Source organism: Melospiza melodia, chromosome 15 (genome assembly GCF_035770615.1).
Source record: "Melospiza melodia melodia isolate bMelMel2 chromosome 15, bMelMel2.pri, whole genome shotgun sequence".
NCBI lineage: Eukaryota > Metazoa > Chordata > Aves > Passeriformes > Passerellidae > Melospiza > Melospiza melodia.
This window is the reverse complement of record NC_086208.1, coordinates 7,269,212-7,296,841: the sequence shown is the minus strand read 5'-3', so window position 1 is coordinate 7,296,841 and position 27,630 is coordinate 7,269,212. Positions and strand designations below refer to the sequence as shown.

Genomic DNA, 27,630 nt, shown 5'->3' with positions numbered 1-27,630 from the left:
GTCCTGCCAAGTGATGTGTCTTTTATAGAACAGCTTAGAGTTGAGTTCCTTGCTAGAGAAGATATATGGTAAACATCAACAATATCCAATGTGGGTGTGAAATGCCTAGAATGAGTACTGGAAATAACATGGACTTCTTGAAGCAGCAAGTTTTGTCCAAGATTGTAGCTGGAAAGCTCATCTGAAGCCATGTCTTGAGTTATGAGAAAGAACACATTGCTTATTGCATAGGTATATGTAGTTTATATATACACATACAGTATAATATAGATCAATATAATTTAAGTCTCTTACTAAAATTTCTGTCATCTTTCTCTAATAGATTGAACAAATGAGGACAGAGCTGCTTCAGGAGAGAGCTATAAAGCAAGACTTGGAGTGTGACAAAATTTCATTGGAAAGACAGGTAATTATGTCTGGTTGTAAAGAACCACTTTCAGAGGAGCTGTTCTTTCAAGGCTGAACAGCCCTTCAGGAACACTGCTGAAGATATCATTTAAAGTAATTGGGATTTTAGTTGAGTGTTTTCTTCTGTAGTAGTAAACAATTCTTCTGCAGCTCAGTGGTCTTTGAAAGCAAGGTTACTTATCATAGCCCTTAGGTGAGATCCAGAGGAAAGATATCTCAACAAGCCATAGTATTATTTAAAAACTCAAGGACATAAAACAGATTGTAATGGGAATTTAGAGAACATGCTAGTACAACACACCTAATTAGGTGCCTTCCATTATGTGACACTGATCTCATCTTAATTGAGAAAAAAGATTGCCACCTACTGGTATATACTATGTACATTCTTATACCTTAGTTCTGATCTTCCTGTCATAGTCCTTTTTTCTGTGTTTGAGACCTGAGATCATGCCTTGAATTTTTGTAACAAAGAGCTTTATTTTTCTGTTCATCATGTAACTCTATTTGTTGGGGTATTTTTTCTGTCAATTCTTTGACTAGGTCCCCATTGAAGACCTACATTACCTAGCTTCAGAATAATATAAGTGTAAATCTTAGCAAAAAGTCTCCTTTTACAAATCTTTTTTCAGCTGTTTTGTAGTAGGAATATCATTGGAGAGTTAAGAAAGGCAGGGGGAAGAGAAATACTCCAGGTTCCCTGGATTACCACAGGAAGTAGGGGGACACCCCAGTAATAGCTTTGATAAAGTAAAGTGGTATTGGATGTAAATAATTTCCTTGTCTGCTTGTTCTAGCCATACACCAGTGATTTACAGGGCAAGAACACAGAATTTTACAGAAGAATTGGGTGTAGCATAAGACAGATCAGACAGAATATTTGAAAAAAACATTGGCACATTAAAAACTACTGCTGGAAGGGGCTTGCAACTACCTGAGGTTTAAGTGTCCATTTAATCCTAAAACTTGAACTGAAGCTGAACAGTAAATTCTTTTCAATAAGCCAAAGTAGTAGAAAATTTGTTTGTAGTAAACTGTAAAATCTCAGTAACTTTGCATGATCACTGAATACCATACTGCTCACTGTTCATACTGATCATGTTTTCCTGGAGACATGACTTTGGTGTTAAGGTGATATTTGTCAGTCTCAGTAAGAGTGTATTAACCAAGTGTGTTCCAACCCCAGAACAAGGACCTGAAGAGCCGAATCCTTCACCTGGAGGGCTCTTACCGATCCAGCAAGGAGGGACTCGTGGCTCAGATGGAGGCAAGGATCACAGAGCTGGAAGAACGACTGGCAAATGAAGAGAGGTAAAACCAGTAATGTTGAGATCAAAACATGCACATTTATGCTTGTTATTATGGCCTCTTGCTAATATTAAATCTCTCTTACAATTAACCTGGTTTTTTTTCATCATATTAAAATGGTTACTGTTTCATAAAAGTATTGCAAATTTTCTTTTTTACTGCAAGCACAGTAGAAGTTTGTCTTAAAATTTAAAACTGGGCACAGTGCTAACATGGTTCCATAGCTCCTTATTTTATAAAAGTCTAATATCAGGAACAGGTTTAGAAATATTAACTGTACTGTAATGTCCATTTTCATGTTCACTATGTTTAATCTTGGAGGAGTATACTTCTGTTGCTAAATGTTGCTATGATGTCAGAAGAAATTCTCCTTAGTCATTTCTGCTTATGAACAAATTTCCCAATATGTTGCATGAAATCAGTAAATCCAAGCAGGGAGCCTAAGTATTTATTTAATTCTTATAAGATTGTTGAAGAATTAAATTATCAGGATTGGGAGCATTTCAGTTCCTTTTTTACAAACCTGTCTTTTCTTGGTTTTGGTTTTTTACTAGGGATAGAGTCAATTTCCAGCTAAGTAACCGCAGACTTGAGAGAAAAGTGAAGGAGTTAATGTTGCAAGTAGATGATGAACATCTGTCATTGACTGATCAGAAGGACCAGGTAGGAGGAAAGACTAATATGCAAATATCTGATATCAACCCTACTATCCTAAACCATCATGTATAAAAGATACAAGACAAATAGGGGTAGATTCTGATTACTCTCTATATGAACTCCCATTTGGTGATATTTGCAGCTGCCATTGCATCATGTGCTTTTGTCTAGTACTAAATTGTTACTAATTTTAAAAATTATTAAAAGAAAGTTACAGAAGCAATGCTAATTTAAGAAATAAAGCAAATAACAGGCAGTTATTGATCCTATAAATATACCAACAAGTAATTTGTTTTGCCACCATAAAATTTTGTTTAAAGAAAAAAACTGTTTACTGTTAAATATAGGCTGTAAGTCTAAGCACACACTGATGTTCCAACAGCAATGGGCTCTACCATTACTGTGGTCTTTGTGGATGAAAACATGGTTTGCTTCTGCACCTGAGCCAACAGTTAATATTCTGCCTCAAGAATGAACAGTGTCTTTCAAATTGCAGACATCCATTACAGAAATGATCTTATAAATCCTCTGGGTTTTTGGAATGTATTTTATAGTATCTGTCTGTTAAAGTTGCTTAACTTAGACACACTTATAACTCTACTCTGTTGTAATTGATAACCAGCTCTTGCTATCACATAATACTGTCTCACTCTACCAAAGCTCTTTTTGCTTGCTGCTGGTTTTTCTCTGTAAAAAAAAGTATATCACAATATTTTTCTTAAAGTCTAATGCTGACTTTCAAATATTTCTGAAGCAGAGGATTACAGTGTCACTACACTGGCAAAGTTTTGTCTTTATTCTCCCTCTCATAGATGCTGGAAGAATAAAATTCCTTTGTTAAAATAGTCCTCTAATCAGATGACATGTAAATATTGCAGCTGAGCTTGCGTTTGAAAGCAATGAAACGTCAAGTTGAAGAAGCTGAAGAAGAAATAGACAGACTGGAAAATGCTAAAAAGAAACTTCAGAGAGAACTTGAAGAGCAACTAGACATAAATGAACAATTGCAAGGACAGCTTAACACTGCAAAAAAAGAATTAAGGTAGGATGAGTTGTTAGACCTTCCAGTTCTGTATCACCACTTCTCACACATTTGACCACTTGCTCCTGTAGTCCATAAACTGAGGGCTTCCTCTACAAGTTTGTCATCAGCACACACAGTTTGACACAGACCTGTGAAACTCTCCAGGTGTCCCAGCCTTCTTTCCAAGATCTCCCTACTGAATAAAGTCATTGAGGCAGCGAATATAAAATGGAAAAAAGTGGTGGGACTTGACACTCTTACTATTTGTAGCAGTAAAAATTCCCTAATGGCTGAGAGGTACAGTCATCCTGTGTGAGTTTTCCTTGGCCATCTGTGAACATCCCAGTGTGCAAAGTTTACAGTTTCCTCTCTCTGCCACTTTACTTAGAGGTGCTTGAAAATGTGACTGCTTGATCTTGTGCATGTTTCCTTCATGTAAGATGTGGTCTATGATAACCCCTGCTGCAGCACTTTGACATCCTTCAAAAATGTAAATCCTGCCCGTCAATGTTGAAAGCTTTCTCTTAAGTGTTCTGTGTGTAGATGTGGTGTTTTAATAGCAAATATGTGTATTTTTGTTTTAGTAGACTGAAGAAGTCACCAAGCAAAGTGTTGGCTGATTCTGATGATGATGACGACGATGATGATGATTTCAGCACGGATGGTGATAGTCTCTGTGAAGTACCTTCAGGAAATAATTTCTCAAAAGATGATGACACAAAAATCTAAATAAGTATGGATTCAATTCATTGAAAGTACTGGAAGAATAAATTATCAAGAAACTGGATATTCTAGAAGCCAAATGACATAAAGGGATTTAAGAGTTGGGAATATAATGTTTCCATCCATATTGTGCCATTTTCTTATTTAGATCTCCACTGTTTATTATAGAAAACAGGATTGCATTATAAAACACCTATAAAACTATATATATCTATAAACTGCTACTGAAAATGTGGGAATAATATTTCACATTGGAAATGGGATTTTGCTAAAATTATGTTCAAGTAAAAAGCCATCTGATATTAATTCAAAATTAGTTTTTAGTTATTAAAAGCTTTTCCCTAAAATTAAGGAAACTATGGAAGATTATTTAATAATTGTAAGTAAGGAGAAATTATGTATAAAATGTAAATATTTTAAATTTAATCTTTTTATTGACTACTTTAGTACTATTTTGTAAAGTTTCAAATATTATATAAATCCGTTTGATATGTAAAATCTTTAAGTTTATATTGAATGCTATGTTTGGGTTTTCACTAAGAGGAAAACAAATGAAAATTAATACATTTCATGCATTACAGAGCAGATTCATAGTTCCTGGGCCAGGAAGTACCTTTAAATACCAGTGTAAGTTTTATTGTATGTGTTCTGTATATTAGAGGTCAGATGTTAATCCTACCTGCTGATTTTAAAAGGACCATCACATCTGCATGATGAGAGAGGCTTGGCTTCGACTTCTGTGTCAACTTCATTTGGGAAGCTTTCTGTTCTCAGTAGGGAAGGGTGAGAATGATGTCACTCATTACTTGGTATCTTTCATTTCCTGAAAGAAATTCAGTTCTGCCAGAGGCAGAATGTTATAGGCCTGCTGATTTGAAGACATTGGAACAGTCTTATCTTGCATGTTTCTAAAGAGTCACACTTGTTCCAGTAAAATTACTTGTGGTCTTTGACTTAAGTACATGCTTAAATCTCTTAATTGATATGAAAATTTTATGCTGCTGGCAAGAAATTGCACCAAGGAAACAGAAAGCATGTAATCTGATTTTTCTTTCTAAGTTCTTGACCATCTACTAGTGATATATTGCAGTGCATGGTCATATCTGCAGAAATATTGGTATTTCATTTTACAGAAGTATCTGTATTTTGGGTTATCCATCTATTCAACAAACTTCGTGGGAAATTTAAAAGAAAGAGCATTGAAGATTTTATTTTAAAAACATATTCTATTTTGTTGCTAAAAATATTTTTTGCCATTTGTATTACACCAGACTGGTTTTGCTCCTTTGCAAATCTAGACTTCTAAGGAAAGGACATTACTACAAAATTTTGTTAATAAACCATAGTTCGGTCCTGTCTATTTATCAGTATTTGTCTGCAGTTACAGGTTAGTGAGCACTTGTTCATTGATTTGATCAAGTAATCATGGAATTGTAAAAAATACTTTGAACTGAAGTTGCTGGGAGCTTCCATTATTCCCACAAAGGAATCTGCTGCAGAGAACAAATTGAAGAGCTCTGCCAGTGAGGCTGGCAGATGTGGTTAAGGCAGAAGTCCTGACAATGGCAGTGTCCATTTTCATACAGTTACATGAAATGAAACTCCTGCCTGCGAGGTCAGAAATATATCCCTGCTTAACAGATTGCACAGTCTTTGCCATGTAATTCCCTTCAACTTGCTTCTAATCATTTGAGTTGTACAGGAAATAATTGGAATGGCAAAGTTGTCTCTGAATCTTGTGTCTTTTCCAGTAGCATGCACATGGAATATTTTGCAGTATTGGCATTACTGTTTTGACGTCACAGGAACAGCCTTTCATCCAAGAAGACCTGTGCTACACTGTACTGACAATCATCATAGAAACTGCTGTTATTTATTTGTTGTTTCATTTGCATGTTTATGTAGACTTAACTTCAAGCAACTGATTCCAATCCCCAGTACTCTATCCTATAATTTTCATAGATGACTTATTTCAAACCACTGGAGAAAAATCACTTAATATTGAATCTACCTCCAGTTACACTAAACTGTAAAAGAAAAAATTCACTTAAAATAAACAGTCAGTGCTCTCAGTTCTACTTTGTGCATTTACCTTGGTATGATAATTGAATTTCAAATAGAAGACATGTTTGAAACATAACAAGAAAATAATTATCTGGGAAATATTGATGCTGTAAATAAATTTCTGCATTTTTTCTCTTTGGATAGCTACTTTCTTTGTAACTTGTAAAGCAGGTGGCAGGTGTAGCATCTAGAAGACTCCTCATGTGATCTTAGAAGGAGGAAGACAATATTGTTGCAGCAATTCTTCTTAGTAAAACTCTTCTTTTTCAGAAAAAGAACTGGTCTTTAGTTTCTTCACCTGGACTTGCCAGTGGCTTTTCCTCTTTAGAGGTCTCAAATAATATGACTAAAAGTCTTAAGACACTGAAAAGGATATTTCAATTCATTCACCAAGCAGTTGATAGCTCTGTTTCTTGATCCTTGTTAACTATGGTGATGGTAAAATCATTGCCACAAACAAAATTTATAGTAGCTTACAGTCATCTTATTTGTTCATTCCACCTCCTGTTTGCTCTCATCAAAGCCCATGTTCAAAGTTTATTTTAGAAAAATTTTCCTGTTTTTTTTTCATGAAATCTATTTTAAAATTAATTTCAGCAGAAGCTCTTTACCCATAAAAGGAAGCAAGAGGGGGGTATATGTAAAGAAATATGGTTAAAAGTGCCTAGAAGTTTGTATAAAAATCAGAGTTGTAGTGTATTACAGAGACATGGCTTGAATTCTGAGCTGTACAGACCTTCAGTTTTCTTCCACAGTACTTCAGTATCTCTTAAACAAACAGACCTGAGCTAAAGATGTTTTCTATAAGCCTAAACTGATGACTTTTATAGTGGATGCTTGTCTCTCAGTGTAAGTAATCTACAGTGAACAGTGAACTTTTGGTCCTTTCTGGGATTAATGGCCTTGGTTTTCTAAGTCTGTTATGGTAGATAGGAGAAGACAAATTACTTCTATGAGAGGTTTTTTTCTGTTTTAAATCAGCAGCATTTGGCAAGTGCTCCAAAGTCTTTACATGGCAGCTGCTATACAGTGCAAAATATATAAATGTTAAGCAGGTGAAGAAAATCCTCCTGTCTTCCATAGACTCCTAATTTACTAAGTAATGAAATTAAAGATACTCATCACAATAATGCATTTTAATGCCCTTGAGTTTGGAAGGCATCCCTTTTCATAAAAGCATTAAGATCTTTCAGACATCATATCTTTTGTTAGTGCCCGAAGAAGTAAAAAGGAGAAGTTGCCATCTTGCTGTCCCCTGTACCTGTTTCCCTTCACTGCATTTTATTTAAGGAAACTCCTGTACTATGCAAATACTTTAGTTCATCACTCTGCTTTTTACTGTTCAATCACCAGACATGTTTCCCCTCACAATTCTGGGTGATGAGACTGTAACTTGTTGATTAATCTGTGTATTTCTCTGATTTATCCTCTTTCTTCTGAACTTAATTCTTCCCTTTTCCTGATTAAATAATCTGTTCTGATTTATAAATTATTTTCTAAACTGTTTCAGAAGCCATGTGTTTTCCTAATTTTTTACAGACCAGCTGTGTGCTTTGCTGAGTGAGCTACATAGTGCAATAGCTTCAGCTTTTAAGCCTTTTCTGGATCACACAGCATATTTTAGTAATTAAATGTTGATTCTTTTCGCTTACTGGAGCTTCCTATCCAGTGAGTAGAGCAACACATTTCAGCTGCTTAATTTCTACCAACTGTACTTCTCAAGTAACATTGCAAAATGTTCAAAGACTTTGCTGAAAGAGCAACATTCTTTAGAAATTGCCAGGGTTTCTTACACATTTAATTTCTTTATTTGCATAAGGTTCTGACTAGGTCACATGTTTAACCCCCTGACCCTACTGTGTTATACTGAGGGAAATTTCATTGGCATCTCAGAATTTACTCAGGAGCACTGGGCTATTGAGAAAAAGGTATAGAATTAATAGATATTTTTGTATTACAGGTTTTTCTTGTAATATGTAAGAAAGGAAAGGCCTGAGAAGAAGGGGAGTGAAGTTCAGCAGACAAGGCCAAGTGCTGCAGTCAGTTTGCCTCACCTACCTCAGTAGCAGCATGACAACCCTTTAATGGTTGGTACCAGTGAGTTCAGTAGGGACTGTTTTATGTAAGCTGGACATTTGATCTTTTTTCCATTTCTAATAGCAATTTACTGCTTTATTTAGATCCTGAAGCTTCATGCCATTAGCAGAAGAACAGGCAATAAAAAACAATATTTAAATTCAGAGCACAGGTGGAGGATGAGAGTTTAAGCTCTCCAAGTTGTCAGTAGGAAAGCTGTAGGAACACTTCTGTGTGAGTGCAGAGGAAGAACTCACTACAGGTAACTCCATTACAGGTAACCTGAGTTTTGCTTTGCCTTCTGTGTACTTCTGTTTTTCAGCAGAATGGGCTTTCTGAACAGTGCTTCATGTGTTAGGTTACAAAGCTATTTTCACTAGTTTCAAGTACTCCTTTCATCTTGGTTGTATGCAGGCTGGCTAGGATGGACCTTACCAAAAGGCATAATGGGAAGTAAGAAAAAAAACACAGGAGGAAAGATTCAATTCAGGATCCAGTTCTGATTAATTTGATTTTGACCTTCCCTTCACTCTTAAGGATCCTGGCACACATCTGAGATTGAATGTCTGGCTCTGCAGTAACCAGCAGGCTCTGTGGAGTATCTTTTTTGCAGAACAACAGCCTTAGGTATAGATTTCCTTGCTTTATGAGAAGTTTCAAATCTGGTTTTCTTCAAACAAGAAAATGGTTTATTGTGAAACAGGTAGAATGGCTATGAAAAGTGGAAAGGAAGAAATAATAAAGTGAGTCCAATAAAACTATGTAAAAGCAGTAAATTCAGCCAACTAAAGAAAGGAAACTTCCTGAATTAGGCTATGTGTACTTTAAACACAGCCCACTGTGCCTTGCTATTTCAGGACATATTGTGTATGGTATCCAGCTATTTTAGAGATAAGATCAAATTTGTAATTTAGATCAGAATGTCCCTCCCAAATGTGAACTTGTTAAGCCTTACTGAGTCACAGTGGAAAACTGTGGTCTGTGAGGATATAACAAACCAACTCAAAATGCTCTCAAATGTGGAAATTCAGTTTTCTAAATGAAACAGGTTCTGTTTGGAGACCCTGCTGGGCCAGCTGCCCACAACACAGCAGCCCCATAAAGGTGCAGGTAAGTGTGTCAGGACTGCCAGGCTGTGCTGCTATGCTTTCTAACACAATGCCTGGCTGATGGTCTCTCTTACCCTTCCCAGTTGTGGTTCTCCATCAGTGACAAGTGCAGCCTCTGCTGGAAGACCCAATGTGTGGCTTAGATGCATCAGGCCAGAGAGGATGTGAAGAGACCTGACCACCAGGTGTCGGGGAAACTGAGTTAACCTTACCTTACTCACAGCAGTGACAGGGTTCCAGGTACTGACAGAAAGGTGTGGCTGTTGAGACATTCTGCGTTTTTTGGCAAGTTTAGAGTTTTGGGATATTTTGGTCAGAGGATAGAAAAGGAAAAACAACTCAAAAAACACCCCTGTCCTGGATGTGCTCTCCAGGAGCCTGCTGGTTCTTCTCTTCCTTGTGGGATTTTATTTGACTTCACTCTTTGCTGACCATGTCCACAAGCACAGTGAGAGCAGGCAGTGTCTGTAGTCTGCTGTGGTGACATTTGCCAGGGTGGTAGCACAGGAAATGTCAGGATGCACTGTGGCCATGACATTAAACACCTGTCCTTCAGCTTTATTTGAGCAAAATAAGGAGCTTTCTTTACTTGTGCAGTAGCTGCTTACCTTGCCTCTTGGTGAGTGTTTGTATTTACCTAGTGGCTCTTACTGTAAAGCCTCACAATGCTTTTCCAGGGAATGCAGGTGCTTATGGCTCAAAGCTGGATTACCCAAGCTTCAGGAGGCTGTGACTAAACTACAGCACCCATCCATGTCAATGTGCCATTCAGTGACATTAGCAGCTGCAGCTGAAGGCCAGTGCAGGTGGAGGGAGGAAACTGGATACCAGGAAGCTCAGTTGGTTCTGCAGTCAGCTCAGCTCTGTTCTGTGGCGTGTCAGCACCAGTGCACAGGGTAATTCCTGCGTTGAATAGGTTTCCACTCTGAGTGATTAAATAGTCCTGCACTTCCTATGCCTGCAGAGTCTGGAGCACTAGTTATCATGTAATTGAGCTTTTATTCCACAAACTTTTGTAAAGTCTAATCATTTTAGCTTTTCTTTTCAAGTATATAAAAATACCAACCAGGCACAGAGGAACTGTGCCTCTTACCACAGTTGTGAGTGTGCCCAGCTGCCAGCTGTGAGCCCTGGGAGGATGCTCTGAGGATGAGCTAAGTGGAGATAGAGCCAGATACAAGAAACACATTTTAACTTTGGCTGGCACTTTATCTTGTCAGTGCAATTTTTCTTACCACCTTTGCCATTTTTACGAATTAGAAGTAATGCAGAGGGAAAATGGAATATTAACACCCAATTAACTTTGCTGCTCCTCTGAAACTATTCTGTGTTTAGCAGAGCTTGGAATTTTTGGCTCTTGAGAAAAAAAAAATACTGTTTTTCGACGTAAGACGTTTGGAAATGTTAACCTGGGAACTGCAGTGGAGTCTGGGCTGAAGTCCCGCAGGGCGGGGGAAGGCGCGGGGAGCGCGGCCCGCAGGGGGCACCAGAGCGGGGCGGCTGCCGCCCCTCGGCCCGAGCGTCTCCGGTGCCTCCTTCGCGGAAATCAATTCTCTACTGAAATCCGAGACAGAACTGCCAGGTTTCCCTTCGGGAAGTAGTCTGATCAGAAAGTGACACGCTGCTCCACAAAAATCCTTTTCAGTGTAGAACATAGTCAAAGTAGCATTCGAGGTGTTAAGGTAAATGAAGTGACTGATGTGAGAAGGAGGATGGTGCTTTCCTATAAAAATGTTGCTGTAAGTACTCAGATACTATAGCATAACTCTGTAAGAAGACAGAAAATTGAATGGTTCTGAGTATGAAGAAATTTACCATTAATTTATGAAGCACAGAAAAAGCTCAGAGTATCTCATCTTGACTGTTCAGTGACACTGTAACAAGGTGACAACCTCCAGAATAGAGCAAGGACAACAAAAATTGGTACTTTAAAAAAAAATATACAGCATGATTAGACACACTGGTCTTGATGGTGATAACTTATCAAAACACAGAAGTTCACAGCTGGTAAGAACACCCATTATTCATGAAAATGTGATGGCTGGAGTTATGCCAGACAAAGATCAATCTAACCATACCATCTGTACATTTGCTTGTGTGCCTTTCCTGCACTGCAGACATCCAGCCTAGAGATGAGGAAGTTTATGTCACGTTCCCATCAGGGTCAAAACTTCAGCCAAATATGTTTTTCTAGATACTTCCTTTGTTGTCAGAAAATCACCTTTAAACTGAAATTATTCCAAATGATGATGAAATCCTGCTTATGGTTACAGCATATTTATGCAGAAAAGGCATCCTATTAAACAGGAAGATTTGTTTGTATGGGTAGGATGCATAAAGTGTTCTAGTCATACTCATCTTCCTTTGCAATTTACGCCCACATTGGGCACTGTCTTTGCATAACCCAAGGAGAGGAAAACAATAATCTATTGAGAAATGTACAGAAATGTTCAGCAGGAATACAATTATGTATTCCAATGTCAAATTCTATAGGATCTTTTTGTCTGTGCTCTCTTCTCTTGTTACTCCATCAAAAAACTAAATGTGTGTTTTAACAAAGGAAAACCCCAAAATTCATAGAGATTCTGTAACTCTAGTTATATGAGAAGTGGGAAATGTACTAAAATGTCTTAATAAGACCTTGCTAACCTGTCTGCTGTCAGAATATTTTGGTGTACTTTTCATTCCAATCCTTTAGCAAAATACACTGTCATAGGACAGTGGATTAAGGTTTTGAAAGTGTTTGTTTCTCCTCCATATGGTTTACTAAAAACAAGCTAGAAAATGAACAATCATCAGGTGTTTTCAATGTACCCAGTGCATGCTATTAATATATTATAACCTCTGTTCTACAGAAGTAGAAATTGCTGGGAATTTGGCTATGGACTGTACAGGGAGGAGGAATAGAATAATTATTCTAAATATACTAATTAATCATTGGGTAAATGTTTCTCTAAAAGGTAGGATTATAGAAATTTCCAGAGGCAGACTGATGGTCTAACATCCTGTTTTCAACAGCTCTAATTCCCAGGGCCCCATAGGAAGGCAGATCCCCTCCTTTCCTTCCCCCCATGTCAGCTGTGTCAGAGACTGCTGTCAGTCTCTCTCAGGTAAATCTGGCTGATAACTCGGGCTGATTTCATGGCAACCAGCTCACCATTCTGCCTGACCTAAAGCTGAGCCTGTAAACCCACCCACAACCATGTGTGTATCAAGCTCTTCCTTCAGGGCCTCTTTACTCTGTGACCTGTGGCAGCATTGGATCTCCAGGTTAATTATAACAGGCAATAAGATATTTCTTTTGTACTACTTTAATTCTATTAACCCACATTAATATCCAGAGCATCTCCGTTTACTTTTCAGTTATTATCAAGTAGATGCTAGTAAAAAATGAGAGCACAAGTAGGGCAATTTTCTTGTCATGATTTTTGGTGTCTTTCTGTTCTTGTTCTGTACCAGGGAGAATTGGTGTTTCAGACAGGTCTGTTCTAAACACTCATTGCTCTCCATACCCCTCTTGTATCTGTTTTCTCTGCTTACATCCAAACTGTCATGCTTGTGACTGTGTATGTGTGAATTTTAAAAAGCTTTGTGAGTTCTCCTTAGAGAAAGCTAATGGGAAAGAATACCCCTTGCAGAAGCTGCATTTTGAAATAAATACAGCAGCCCTATGATATTTGCTTTCCATGCAAAGCTGCAACAGAGAATTTAAGCACACCTGTTGATATGCCATTTCTGTTTACTCCTGCAAGGTGATACAATTCTGCCCCAGCAGGAAATATAGGAAAATGTGCCCTATTAGGCCAACTCAAGAAGGCTTAATAGAATTCCATTAGTTAGTCAGTCCAGCCACTCAGTCAGATTTTTAGTCTTTCAGTAACTCCTCTCAAAGATTTCCTGAGGTGGGAATGGTGCTCTTTATCCTGTAATAAACTCCTCAAAGAAGTAACCTGGTTAGGCCAGAGCTGCAGCAAAATGCCTAAGCAAAGGGAGGTTATGAGAAAAAGAACAGCAGCTGATTGTTCAGTGAAATGCAAATTTCAAGTTAATGCTAATGACATTTAGCATTTTTATCTCTTTCTGGGCTGCAGCATCCTGAAGGATGACACATGGGAAACCTGGGGAGTGGCCATCCAGATTCACAGATACAGTGTGTGACCAAATATATAAGTGGTGAGGTGTGTAAATCCATTTCCTTTCTAGGACCAATTTAGAGGGAAGTCCCCTAGGTAATATTTAGTCATGCTGGCTCAGCTATTATTAAGTACCTTAACTATTTAGTCCTTCCTACATTCCCTCCTAATAACTTTAGTCCAGTTAGACCCAGCTTTATCTTCTGTATTGATTATGACTTTACTTTTTTCCATTATTATGACTTATGCACAGAGGAAATGAGACAGTTCTTGGTGAGAGGATTAGAAAATTTCATCATACTGTAGATACAGAGATGTCTGCTAGAATACTTTTAGAGCTGGAGGGACCCAAGTTTCCTCTTGAAGGTCCCCTGATTTCACAAGTCACATGACCTGCTATTTTATGGTTTAATACCTCCTCTTCCTCCTCTTTTTATATGACTTCTAATAAACTTATTTTTAGTATGTAGAAAGGAAATAAATAATAGAGCAAACAGAAGATCTTTCACTTACACTAAACAACTTTTATGGACAGCTTCCTGTCCCAGCTGTGTGTGTGAACAGGCAATGGGCTATGAGAGTCCATTAAGGACTGCTAAATTCCCATGTACATCATTCTGATGTGAGAGAACATGGAGGTCTTAAACCAGATCTGAAACAAGGGAGAAGCCAAACAGCTGAGAACTTCTGTAGCATCTGTACAGATGTTCTAGACAAATGCCTGGTTTCCCTCATCCTCTGCCCTGAAGCAGGGCTGAAGTCAACCACTTGCTATTCTGGTCTTGTATCATAAGATAAAACTGAAGCAGAATATATGTTTTGCCCTCTTACTCTTCTGTGTTTCCTTTCCTGTGGAGAAACAAAATTAAATATTTCATCTTCCCCCTTTAAACTAAAAGAAGTCAGTTGTGACTTCTTTTACACATATAGTGATTTCCTGTCTTAATGCTCCCACTCCCTGAAATATGTCCATCCTCACACCTGTGGAAGAACTTGCACTCCACAATTTATTTCTGCCTCTAAAATTTCCTTATTTCCTGCCACAATGACAATGCTGGAATCAGAAGAGATCTATCATTTGCTATTATCTCTAGGGAGTGGAACATGATTTTAAATGCAGCTGCCTGGCAATTTAACAGTGGGTGTGCCTGTTTTCTACTCTCCTACCTACCTTGACAGGTTCCATTGCATGACCTGGCCAAGCCACACCCCTGTGTGAACAATGCTGCTGTGCTCCTGTGCTGCATTATTTTTATATGACATCTCTGCTGAACTGTCCTGCTTGCATGACTGACTAAACCAAACCTGCTGCTGGAGAATGAGTGACAGGCTTCCAGCATTTCATGTGCATCTCGAGCCACATTGCTGTGGGTTGTGACCCACTTGTGAACTGAATGGGAGACCTACATGGAAATGGTGAAGATGAATCAGGGGGTGGTACTTTTTCTGCTGAATCAGAACTGCATTGATGCCCTATACACTTCAGCAACATCTGAAGTGATGCTATCTAGATCCCTTAGAATTTGTGACTGAAAAATTAGAGTGCTATCTTTTCATTCAGATACTGACACATATGATAAATTAAACTGTCCTATATTTTTCTCAATCCATTTCATATTTCTAAGTTGATTTTAAATTCCAGTCTTTTTTAAATTCAATAAATCAAAAGTCATGACTATGGAAGTGTACAATTAGGCAACTATGATTTATACACATGCTTAATGAAAAGCCCTCCCAAATAAAGATTAAAAATACCTTTTTATTGAAAAACCTGCCCTTCTAGGGCTTTCCAGCCTTCTTTAAAATCTTAGTAGTGGTATTTTTTGTTTCTCTATAAAAAACTGTTTTTAACAGTCTGGGTCTACAAATCACATCAACCAGGTGTAATTTTCATTTTTCCCACTGCTCAGGGTACAAACTGTGTGAAATGCACTGACATGGATGCATAAAGGTACACAGCAGAATCCTGGTACTGTTGTCATTACCTGATTGGCTTCAGTGGACTTGCTCTGTGGTCATGCCCAGACACAGCTTTTCTGATTAACCCATTCCCTTTTGTCCCTTCTGTCTGTTCCAGCAGAAATTACTGTCCATATGGCATTGTATTACTTATTGACCTATCTAGCATTTTTTTGCTTTGTTGGTACATAGTTAAAAAGTATTTTGAGAACTCAACAGCAAGATGGACTTTGAGTAGAAAGTAGGACAATTAAAAGTAGAAGACATTAAAAGAAACATTTTCTACAATTGCAGTCTGTTACTCTACATTATCAGTAAAGATGGAAGTAAGGTATTATTGCAGGTAAGTCCAGGAATTTAATTTTTACTCAATTCAACCATAACTGAAATTATTACATAAAATACATACTGAGGGCTTTGCACAAATAAAATGTGTATTCTGCATTTGAAATTCCTTATGAGGGAATTCCTAATTATAGATTTATGTGTGTGAGATCAGCAGGAACTCTCTGAGTTTTTATATTATAATCTTACATGGCTAATCTTATATTAGCCATGTACCAAGCATGACAGCAAACAGTTATATCAATAGGTCTGAGAAATGATTTGATGCTTGTAGCTAAACCAAGCTGAACATTTAGGTAGCTGTATGTGTTACATCAAATCAAAAGGGTAACAGTAGCTGCAAATGCAGCAAAGATGTATTTGCCAGTGAAAGACAAAATACTACTCAAGAGAAAAACTGCACAGTATTATATATTGGTTTGTATATTGCACATAAGAGCACCTATGGCAACTGACTTTGGGGGCTCAGTTTCTGATATGTGTCAGTCTGTTTTAGCAGGCTAAAATTTTCACATGAACTGTAATATCCAAAAAAGAGAGCCTGATAATTACATGGGGCTGAGCTAAATATGTGTTTGAGAATACAGTAGTGAGAGCTGGCAGAAAAAAAGAAATCGCTTTCAGGAAACATCATTGATCAAGCCTCCAGTTCTTACTAAGTCTGGTTCTGAAATGTTTTACATGCATCTGTCCATTTGATAATCTCTGCTATAACGGGTTTCATGCCTTAGGGATGATGAAGGCAGAATAGATCTTAATCCCCCTGGAAAGTGAAGGCTATTAGAAGTTAATTATAACCTCATTTTTGTAGCAATGCCAACGGGACTTTATAACCTTAATGACCACAGGTGTGAGTTCTTGTACAATTTGTGACTGCAATTATTCCCAAATCTCATAGGATTAATATTCCACTTGATAATGTGTTACAGGAACTTTTCTTTTTCCTCTGGACTATGTCAGCAGTTAGCCTGAAGATGGACAGGAGATTTTGATTTTAAAAAAAAATCAGCCTTTTAGCATGTCTACATTTAGGCAATTTGTTTTGGTAAGACCAGGTTACCCCCTCCTGCTGTTCTAGGAGGGCAGACCTTCTCCTCCATGTACTGCATGCTCTACATCCATCTTGTGATCAAGGGCTTTGCATAGAAAAGCCTGTTGATCCTGTGCCATCCCACTTCATTTTTCCTACAGCATAATGGTCTTTGGGCCTCCTGGGAAAAAAATATTTCAGTAATGCTGGTGATAGGAAACAGGGTAGTTACAAAAAACCAAAGGTGTCTACACTTTAAATTTCTTGCTGTTTCCATGTAATCATATTAGCTTTTTCACAATAACTATTGCTTCAGATATTCATACTGCAGTGTAATTGTGTAATTAACCTACTGTGCCTTTGGACCATTGTAGTCAGAAAGCACCAGCAGGTTTCGAACTGAAAGCTCAGCATCCTGGTTGGATTATGTTCTGCCACCATATTGTATATTGTCTATGAGCAGTCTGGATGATAATGTATATGTTTTGGGCAGTCTGTCCAGCTGTAAAAATCAGCAGAATGGAATTATTTCAGTGAAACTAATTCCCAAGGAGTGATTTACTTTTTATTCCTCCATCTTGTTTCTGTAAACTACTGCCATCTCCCAAGCAGAGTATGAAGGGCTCCCAGCAGTGTACAATGACTCTTGCAGGAAAAAAGAGCTGTAAACTGTGGCAAATCTACTTCACATTATCAGAACCAAGGAGGTAAGGTCATGGGACAAGCTGAAACCAAGCAGAGACTTCTCTCTGAGGTGTCAGGGAGCGAAAGAGGGAGACCGTGGAGAAAGAGGGAGTGACTGTGTTAAACTTCCAAAGGGGGTGAGAGAGACTGGAAAACATGGAGTAATGAGCTGCAGCCATGAATATGTGCAGAGTGTGCCCAAGGCAAGTAAAGCTGGGCATGGGAGCACCTTTGCAGAGCAGAGGAGACCTGTTGCTTGCTAGAAGCTGTCACCTCTAGTACTGTTGGTGGGGAGTCAATCCTGCCCAGGAGGACAAGGGAGTGTCAGAGGTCCTTTGACTGGGGAGCTATTAACAATGCAAACCCACATTCTGGGGACCTTCTGAGTTGTAAGCCTGTCTTCATGTTTCATAGCCCTAATAGCTTGTTTTCCATGAGCTTACCCAGCTACTTTTTGGGAGCATTTAAACTCTTCATGATCAGTGATTCTTCTGACATAATTTTCACACAGAAATGTGGTGCCCTGTTTTCTTCAAATCCACTGTTCTCAAAGGTAGGAAATAATGAATAGCTATTCCCTGTTAACTTCTGCCTACCAGTCATGATCTTCTACGCCTCTGTCACCCATTCCCTGCCACTGTCTTTTGTCCAAGCCGAAGATCACAAATTCGCTTCTCCTTTCTTAATCAAAAAATAATTCTAGAGTTCTTTTTTTCAGCTCTGCTGTGTATGTCACATATTGCTTCAACAGCTTCTCTTAAACTTTCTTTTTGCCACCTGGGGAGTCCTAGATGTTTACTCCATACCAGTGGTTGGCTACACAATTCCTTTAGTGTAGGCAGAGCTTTGGGGATGAAGAAAAAGTTGTTCCAAATGTTCCTTGCTTTCATGCAGAAGGGTCACACAGGCTACACAAGGCTGCAAATGGTTGCATGGTCAAGTAGCAAGGCAGCAAATTACTCTCATTACTACACTTGTGCATCTTGTTGGCAGGGGAAGGGAAGGTGTTTCTGAGAGTGTCCAAAATAGGGAGACTACTCACCATGCAGGTAGGTTATTTTTTCTTGGAGGATACTAATTTGAGGATTAAAATGAAGATGCTCCTTTTCAAACTAATATTGGTAAATCAAATAAACATGCATTTCTGCTATTTTCCAAGAAATTGAGAGAGCTGAACTAAAATAGATGCAACTGAGAAAATAATATTTTTATTGTCTGTCTATTATTCATGGACAAGTCTTTTCCTCATCTGCACTTATAAGATTTCCATCAAAATTATCAATATTCTCAAAGTTGATGTAGACCTTGAAAATTTTCCCAGAGATCTGATTATTGTGCCTTACTCTCTTATGTCAGTGATTATTGTGCCATACTTTTCTCATATAGGAAGGGAGGTCCTTTTCCCTCGTGTACTGCAAGTTTAGTCTCTGACTGTTCTTAGAAAAGCAGTTGTGTTTGTGCCTTGCAGCGACTGGGCAGCCCCACATACACACCTTGTTCCAGAGGGAAATACAGTCCAGAAGACACAACTTGTAACTAACCAGAGCAATCTCACAGGTCTGTGAAATCCTTCTCAGCTGCAGCCACAGAGGTCACCAGGTGTCTGCATACCAGAATTTAAATAGACTCACCAGAATGACCAGGAACACGTGCTAAGGGATAACCCCACGGGTAGACAACATACTTGTGAAGGAACATGTTCCTGTTGATGATGACACACCTATTATCCACCTGCAAACCCACAAAAGCAGCATTACAATCAGGACTTAAGACAGGGGTTGATTCATAGGGAAATGCAATTGTTTGTAGGAACAAGACACTTTGCCACAAAAAGAAATGTGTAACACTCAATCTTGCCTTGAGAGAAATCCAAATACAAGTGGATGTTCTAATTCATCTCCTTGGGCTATATTACCTTCCCCAGGAGGAGAAGAGAATAGTAATTGGGAAAACAGCAAAAAAGATGCTGAGTACTAAATGCAGGCCCTTCATTCATTCCTCTGTGCTGGGCAATGATTTCTTCCTCTCTTGCTCAGATCCTTGTCATGTTGATAGCTCAATATCCTGCCCTGGGGACAGAGAGCTGAGAAGAGGAAGAGAGCAGAGGCATTGTACACAGAGAGGGTGAGGCACCCATAGTTCAGTGCAGTTTCTATTTTTCCAATGCAGATTTCCTCTCTTCAGCTCTCTGGTCATTACCATCTTAACAGGTAAGGACATTGCATAGCCATAACTCTGTTTTCAGGTGGTCTTAATTTAATTACATGAAGACAGGAGATAAATTATTTTTAAAATGTTGTTTAAGTTGTTTGTTCTGTCATTCGTTTCAAACAAAAGCATCTTTGCTTCTAACTCCCTTGATTACTGAGGAATGTAGTGCTCCTGACAGATGCCCCAGGGCTGCTGATGAAGACTGTGTGCCTAGGCCGTGTAGGGCGGTATAGGTTATGGCGTTCCCTCAGCCCAGATGCGGAAGAACTGAGCATCTGAAATGCTGAAGTCCACACCTGCACTCTGGCTCGGGGCCAGCCGGCTCGGGCAGACCACGCTCACCTCGTTGGACCTTTGGCACTGAGGCGGATGCTGCCATCCATGCACTGAGCTGCCCCGGCTTGGTGCCTGTCAAGGTACCCCGAGGCTGGCTGGGATCATCTCTCTTTCTGATGAGCCTGGTACCCATTCCTGGAGCACGGACAACAACTGACAGCCTGGGTGGCTCACGAATTGCCGTGAGAAGAAGAGGAGGACAGTGTTCAGCTTTCACATAACACTCTTACAGTGCTCAGAGGTGGGTGCCGGAGATCGGGACTGAGTGGCCGCCAATGGCTCCTGCGAGCCCTAACCCCTGTTTTGCGGTGCCAGGGGTGGCCGTGTGACAGATGGACTTTCTGGGTCTGCCCTCGAAGCTCCTCTCCCCAGGTTGCACCCCGACACCCAATATTCCCGTGAGCAGAGGGAACGCCACCCTGCCCTGGCACCTCAGCGTCCCACAGCGACTCTGCCCAGTGTCACGGCACGGGAGGAAATCGGGCACTCGGGCGGCCCGAGAGCCGGCGCGGGGCCGCGCGTTCCGCGGGGCGGAGGGGGAAGCGGAGCCCGCGCAGCCCCGGCCCGCCCCCGCCCGGCCCCTGCGGCCGCCCGCGGCCAAGTGCGCGGGGGCGGAGCGGCGGCGCCGGCCCGAGGAGCCGCAGAGAGCGCTGGCCCGGCGGCCCGCGGGGATGCTGCGCTACAGCTCGGGACTCACGGTGACCGCCACCACCCCCCGGAGGCCGCCCGGCGACGGCGGCCGCTCCCGGCGGAAGGTGCGCGGGGCAGCGCGGGGGGGCGGCGGGGAGGTCCCGCGGGCGGGGTCGCGGGGCGAAGCGGAGGTTCGACATCCCCCCTCGTGGAGTTACCTGCGGAGCGCCTTTCTCTTTTTAACACCCCCACCCCCCTTTTCCTTATTTTCAGTACTTTCGGGTGAAGCTTGGGGTGTGCGAGAGCATCTTTTTGTGCGTTGTTTTAGGTGTGGGAAAGGAAGAGTTTTTGGGGAGTCCTGCAAGGCTTTTGTAGTTCTAGATCCTGGCCTGTTCTGTAAATCTGCGAGGAAGGTGTACTTGTGTTGAAGACTTTCCCCGCATCATAGCAATGTGCCCGGATATTTACAATGCGAACTCGCCTATCCTATCCTGAGAAAGCTCACTGCAATGATTTAGATGGCAATAGTAATTTAACTGTTTAATCAATTCCTCAAATGCAGATATGTAATTTGCTGATTTAAAAAAATTTTTCATAAATGCACTAAATAACACTCATCTCTTAATCTGTTGGGCTTCTAAAAAGTTGTTAAAACTAAGGCAGATATGATAGGAATGTCTCTACAGCCACTCAGCTTTGAATAGCCCTTTTCTTGCTTCTGTAACTACACTGCTATCATTGTGAATGAGAAGAAAGAAATTTAAAAAAGTGATTATCTTACCGTCACAAAAAATACATCTATGTGACCATGATGTTTCTTGAATTATGCAGTTATTGTTTTGATGCTTCAAAAATATGAGTTCATAATCTAAAAAATGAAGAATGGTTTTACATGATAGCAAGAAAGTCAGAGTGGTCTTCCTGACAAAAAGATCCCTGGTCTTCATAAAAAATGAAATTACTCATACAGAAGAAAAATTACAGTGACTTGAAAATCATAGGTATGTTCCCTATATGTTCCAATTGAGTTTCCCTGTTCTAGTATTTCTTAAAGAATTTGCAGTAAGGGAACTTCTGTTCAGGTGATAAGCTTCTTATTTTAATCCCCTTGATAGATTTCTTGGGAATGATGAACTACATTTGATACATTCTTTTAAGAAAACTGGTAATTATTTAATTTGTGACTACAACCCACTGGGAAGCTGCTTTTTTTAGTGAAGTGTGGCTCCCTTATCATAAGTTGTCAGAAGAGGGGAGAGAGACAATTAGAATAACTGCTGAATAAAAGGAAGATGTGTGTCACATCCCTGTGTGCCTGTGGTCAGAGGAAAGTGCCCTTTAATTGTGTGTGGAATCTCATGGTAGAGATTTCATAAATGGAGCAGGGTAATCAACAGATAAATGACCAAAGAAAGTACTTTCTTCTTTGCTTTTTAGAACTGAAATTAAACAAGCACTGTTTGTCTGCTTTCACCTTCAAAGGTCTAAAACCAACACTTAGTCAAAGGGAAGGATTTTCAGCCATTGAGCTGATAAGGTAGTAGGTAGTTATTCTACAAACATGTTATCCCCATTTCTTTTGTCACTATCAACAGTATTAAATTCTGGTGATATAGAACTCCAGGGCTGGTTTGAAGCTTGCTCAATATTGAACCACATCTTTTTTATCTGTGGGGGTCCTGTAAAATGCTTATAGACTGGTTGCTAGTAGAATAGCCTGTTTTTTTCTGATGCTGTACTAGTAACTTTTGTTATTCTATAACAGCATTGCTCGTTAATTTAACAATTAATTTTAATGAAAAAATCTGTAATTATTTCAGCCTATAGTTAATTCTGATTAATGCCTTTCTGGATGCTTTGTTTTTTGGAAAGGGGGAAGAAGAGGCTGAAGAACATTACTTAAACTGAATCTGTCATCTGTATTTGTTTTAAGTTGCACCCTAGTGATTCGAGTAGGATGGTAAACATACATGTGGATTGTGGATCTGGGCCATGGATTCTCAACATTTTAAACTAAACTAGATTGGGTTTTTTTATTAACTGCCATATTGCAGTAGCTCTCCTCTGTGCTGTCCCACCAGCCTCTTAGAAATTTGGTAAAAAACATGTTTTCACCTATCACTTTTCATTGCAGTCAGGAAGCTTCTGTGGTCTGGTGTTGTGTTGGGGTGAACCTCTCCAGTCCTTGCTTTCCTGTCTGTGTCTTTGTTTCACAAATGATGTCAGATGAGCTTTGGAAATGCCACTCATGGGTTGTTGGTGTCAAAAAGCCAGGAGGAAGCATAAAATGTCGGCACAATTAAGATTATTAATAATCAATCTTAATTGATTTGCCAAAGCTGCAGGTGCTGCAAATTTAACAAAAGTCAGACAGTCTTGTAGGATTGTTAAAAAGATACCTTGTTCTTCTTCTACCCAGTATTTCTTTGTAAAATTTATGCTCACAAAGTTACAGTGTTAATGACATTAAGGTAAGGTGGAAGTCACGTCTGTCCCTGTTTTCTCTCACTTGCTCTTACTGTCAGTAAGCAGATGAAGGAAATTGAATTGCAGCTCTGTCCCTGTTGGAGTAGTTCTCGTTCTCCTCCCCATTTTCTTTCTGCATTGCCCAGTTTGTTTCTGGAAATTACTTTTTCATCCTCGGTTGCACGTTATCCTGCCACTGTTTGGCACTGAGTCGAGGCTCTTCCTGTTAGGATTTCATTTCCATTTTAAGGCATCGCTACAGCAGTGTTTGCTGTGGGAGGAGGGCTTGCTGTGATTTCCATGTGAGCCTGCTCATTGATTTGGTAAGGAAACTCACCGACAAATGGCACAGTGTGTTGTTCCTTCAGGAAGCCCTGCAGAACAAGAACAGTGCATGTACAGTGTTCAGAACTGCTTCTGGGGGCTGGAGGAAAAAGCAGTGCCTGTTGGGTTTCCTTTCCAGTCTCTGTAGTGTTTCTGAATTTTAGCAGATGGATCTGTAGTCCTGTCCTTAGGTAGAATGCATCATCTGATGCCTAGAGGAGCAGGACTGCCTGGCTACTTTATACATTTGTGCTGTTTCCCCAGGGATGCTGAGCAAGTCCCATTGTTGTAAGCAATGGTGAGTACAGCCAGTGTAAGTTTGTTCTAGCAAGGAACTGTGTGGTTCTGTGCCACAGGCCTTGCTGGGCACAACTTCAAGGCTGGAATCCTTATGATTGCCAGTTGGGGTGGGGTGGGGTAAGTCATTTGGGGGTAATAGATAAGGCAAGGTGAAAAGGGCAAGAAAAAACAGCTTAAATGATGACAACCTTGTGTTGTACAGTGGTTTTAGTCTCAACAAATGACTGTTGTTAATTTATATTTCCAGTGTAGTTGTGTAGTCATGACATGACATTTCCAGTGTAGTTGCAGTAGTCATGACATGACTACTATCTGTATTGGACTTCTGTGATTTCCTTCATAGCAGTCCTGTGACACCTGTGATGTGAAGGGCAGTCGTATTCACTCACTGGTGTACAGGTACAGAGATAATTACTTATTTACAATCACTGCAGTGTGCATCTCTGTTAGCTATAATTAGCCTCATACTGATTAATAGGCAAGTTATTTGCTTCAGAGATTCATACACAGCCTCATTATCCTAACTTTGAGTTGCCAGTCATTATCTACTTCTAGTTATTTCAGGCATTTTTAATGTTTCATCCTAGCAATATGTCAATTCCATTTTGTCCAGTTTTCCTTTGTTCAAAATCACTGTAAGAAAAAGGTGGCCTCATCTATCACCTCCTGCACAGCACAAATTCACTTCTATTTCCTATTTATGGCTCTGGCCTTTGTTTGCCTACATGGAGGAATGCCAGTCTGTGTTTCCCTTCTTGTTGTAAACAGGAATGTTTTAAGAGGAAAGAGCCTTAATAAGCTAATAGGAGGAAAGGGCATGAGGAAATAGATGTGGAAAGGTGAAGTTAATTACCTTATGAATCAACGAGTTCTAAAGATGAGGAATTTATTATTATTATTATCTGGATAACTAACCTGTAAGTAGGAAGTAGCAACGGCTTCTGTAGTATATGGAGACAGTCTGGTGTTCTTAGAAAAAACCTAGCAGCCAATCAGTATCAAAAGCCAATGTACCAAGTTTCATAATTTTAGAATGCATTTCATTGTTTCAGTGTTCTTTAGCAAATATGAAAGCATAAACTGCTTTTAGGTTTTGGGGGCTTTATGTCACTTTGTGGCTTCTTGTCCTAGATTTTCTAGCATATAGATAAATGATAAATTAACAGGGAGGAGGCCACTGCACAAAATATTGATTTTACAGATATGTCTACAGAAAAGGTTATATTTCACCTTAATCTTCTTATAGACTTTCCCCCCTTTTTATTCTTTATAATACAGACACATCTCACATATTTTGTAAGAACTTTATCTATCTTAGGACACTGTTTCTTACTGCCCTTGCAGACCTGAAAGACCAAACTGAGAGGAAGATGGAAGGCAGTACCTAATATTTCTAAAATACAGTTGAGAACATACAGTAGTCTAAATGCTATTGATTTGTCCTCTCAACAGATTCAAAGGAATGCCAGAAAAAAATAGTGAAGCTGCAGATAATTCTTCCAATTGTTTTTGCTTGGGAAGAAGAAAAAATTAAAGCCTGTTTGAAAAATTGAAAAAGGTCTTTTGTCTGGCATTGGAAAATAGGGATGTGATGTTGTGATGCTGAATAGTGGTCTCTGAGGAAGTTGTATTGTAAAGAGGTTTGAAAATGCAGTCAATGCAGCTTAAATGTTTTGAAAGGTAGTTGGAAGCCATGAATTGTGAAATGGTAACATTTGGGGTGCATGGGAAGGGCTTTGCTGCAGTGCTCTGAATGCAGTGAGCAGAATTTTCATTTTCAAGGCAAAAGGAGGTGCTGTAATGACCAAGATGTGAGCTGTTAGCTGGGACAAGTGCAGTGGGAAGGTGGGTGTGAAAGAGAGACACATTCAGCATGACTTCAGGAGAAACTGGAGAGATCCAGAACAGTGAGATGCTGGGCTGTAGAGCAGTGATGTTGGCCCACAGTAATCATGAAAGAGATACTTAAGAGGTTTAGAGGAAGAGCTTTAAGAGCTCTCTTTGTTGCCAGCAGACAGCTGGGATTTTACAGGAAAGTATTGTACGGCTTTGAATTTGGACAGCCAAATTTCTCATTTCATCATTTGCTATGCTCTGCTTAGGACTTAGAGCTTTTTCCACAAAAATGTCTCATGAATAGGACTAAGACTGTAAGTTTTAACCAAGTTTTTTGTATTAAATGTATTGCTTGGAAAACACCATTAAAGCAAAGATGTCTTGGCCCAAAGCAAGGCAAACTGCAGCTGGGTACAGAACAGTACCATGCCTGCTGGCAAGAGAATGGCTGTTCTAAAATCAGATGGGAAACAACACCTCTTAACTTTTTTTCTCAAGTGTTTTGAAGCTTTACAAACAATTTGTATGTACCAGATTTCAAGAATGCTCCTATTTAGTGCAGTTGCAGTAGTGAGGTCTCCTTGAATTAAATACATGGCTATATGCTGAGCAGAAAAGAAGCATTTACTGTAAAATACACTCTGTGTTTCTAAATAATCCCTTTTGAAGAATAAAAGTATGCCAAATCAGCAAGCAAAATTCAGAAAGTAGAAAACTATGTTCGTTGTTCTGTTATCTCAGCTCTCAGTGTCATTTATGAGTACCTAAGAACAATTTGTTGATTGAAATGGATTTTTGCTATTTCAGTTATGTAATTATGGGAATGCCCTTGAATTATTTTTTGCCAGCTAAAAACCCCTTTAATGTTTAATAATAATGATAATAATAATAAGCTGTGTGGTAGAAAACAGAAAATAGAAAGTTCAAAGCTGAATCTCAATACCGTTCGTTCTGTAAAGCAAATTGTTAAAATCATTTTTGTAACACCTAAATCTTGTTCTTCTTTCAGATGAATGTGTGTAGGCTACGTTTAACAGTGCCACCTGATGAAGTGCCACAGCCTGAACAGGGACCAAAGGAAACTGAGAGAAAGAAAAGTGTAAGTTTTAAAAATCACAGTTAAATTCTCTATAAATAAGAAGTAAACATTGCCATCCATAGATGTTGATATTTGTTGTTTTAGCAGCCCAAAGCCCGGTCATCTCAGAAGATTTAAGAACATGTGGAAGGCCATCAATTTGGGTGTGAGCTTTGAGTCTAAACTGTGGAATTAGGGATAGCAAAACTGCATGCAAAATAGAACAATGGTAGAGGAACAACAGAGATTGTAGATGATTTGTGACTGAGATACCTTTAAAACTTGATTATTTCATATTTATGTATCAAAGAGCAGGAAACTGCTACTAGGAACACGGTCTTGTATTAAACAGGATCTTGATCAGGATACTCTTGATCCTAAAAGAGCACTTTATATTTCATGTGCACGATTTCAGCATTAATGTAGTTGGTGTGCTGGGGACGGTTGATGTTTGTGTGTGCCAGCTAATTTCAGTAAAGGGTGATGTACAAATAAGAAATTAAAGAATTCAGGATTGTTCTGAAGGAAAGCGATTTTGAAGGTCATGTGCTTAAAAGAGTTCAGAAGGCCATTTGTTTTGCAGAAGTGCACACAGAAAAAAAAATTTACCATCTCCTTTGGTGCAGAACTTGTTCTATAAGAACTGTTCACTGCAAGAGATGATGTTTAATTAGTCTTAAAGATGAAGACTAAAAAGGGAAGCTGGAAGGCTCCACAACTTCATCACATTTATACTCTGATAAAGCAAAATTAAACAAGTTTATGAAGTTTGCTAGACTCAATGTCTGACAATAGGAAATATGACAACAGAAAGACAATAATGGGGTTTAGTAGAAATAATTTCTTACGAGATAATTAAAGGCAAAAATTACTGTGAAAGGCATTCTAAGCAATAAAAATAATTGCAAAGTAAAATTCTCAAGATAAGG

At 39.3% G+C, this 27,630-nt stretch overlaps 2 protein-coding genes across 8 annotated transcripts in view; both read left to right on the top strand.

Annotated features, from left to right (window-relative positions):
* CGNL1 (cingulin like 1) overlaps nucleotides 1–6,192 on the top strand; it is a 54,650-nt gene extending 48,458 nt beyond the window's left edge. For 3 of the 4 annotated variants that reach the window (XM_063169602.1, XM_063169604.1, XM_063169601.1), the window contains exons 15-19: nucleotides 323–406; nucleotides 1,595–1,719; nucleotides 2,271–2,379; nucleotides 3,252–3,415; nucleotides 3,982–6,192. In XM_063169602.1, the coding sequence (XP_063025672.1) occupies nucleotides 323–406; nucleotides 1,595–1,719; nucleotides 2,271–2,379; nucleotides 3,252–3,415; nucleotides 3,982–4,126 (627 nt within the window). In that variant the 3' untranslated portion in view covers nucleotides 4,127–6,192. The remainder of the gene's footprint in view (nucleotides 1–322; nucleotides 407–1,594; nucleotides 1,720–2,270; nucleotides 2,380–3,251; nucleotides 3,416–3,981) is intronic. The other variant, XM_063169603.1, reaches the window with a different exon arrangement.
* A 3,056-nt stretch (nucleotides 6,193–9,248) lies between these two features.
* Nucleotides 9,249–27,630, top strand: part of MYZAP (myocardial zonula adherens protein) — a 63,853-nt gene continuing 45,471 nt past the window's right edge. For 2 of the 4 annotated variants that reach the window (XM_063169600.1, XM_063169596.1), the window contains exons 1-2: nucleotides 9,249–9,370; nucleotides 26,633–26,722. In XM_063169600.1, coding sequence (XP_063025670.1) covers nucleotides 9,278–9,370; nucleotides 26,633–26,722 — 183 coding nt within the window. In that variant the 5' untranslated portion in view covers nucleotides 9,249–9,277. Of the gene's footprint in view, nucleotides 9,371–20,212; nucleotides 20,309–20,708; nucleotides 20,823–26,632; nucleotides 26,723–27,630 lie in introns of those variants that run through there. The other 2 variants (XM_063169598.1, XM_063169599.1) reach the window with 2 other exon arrangements.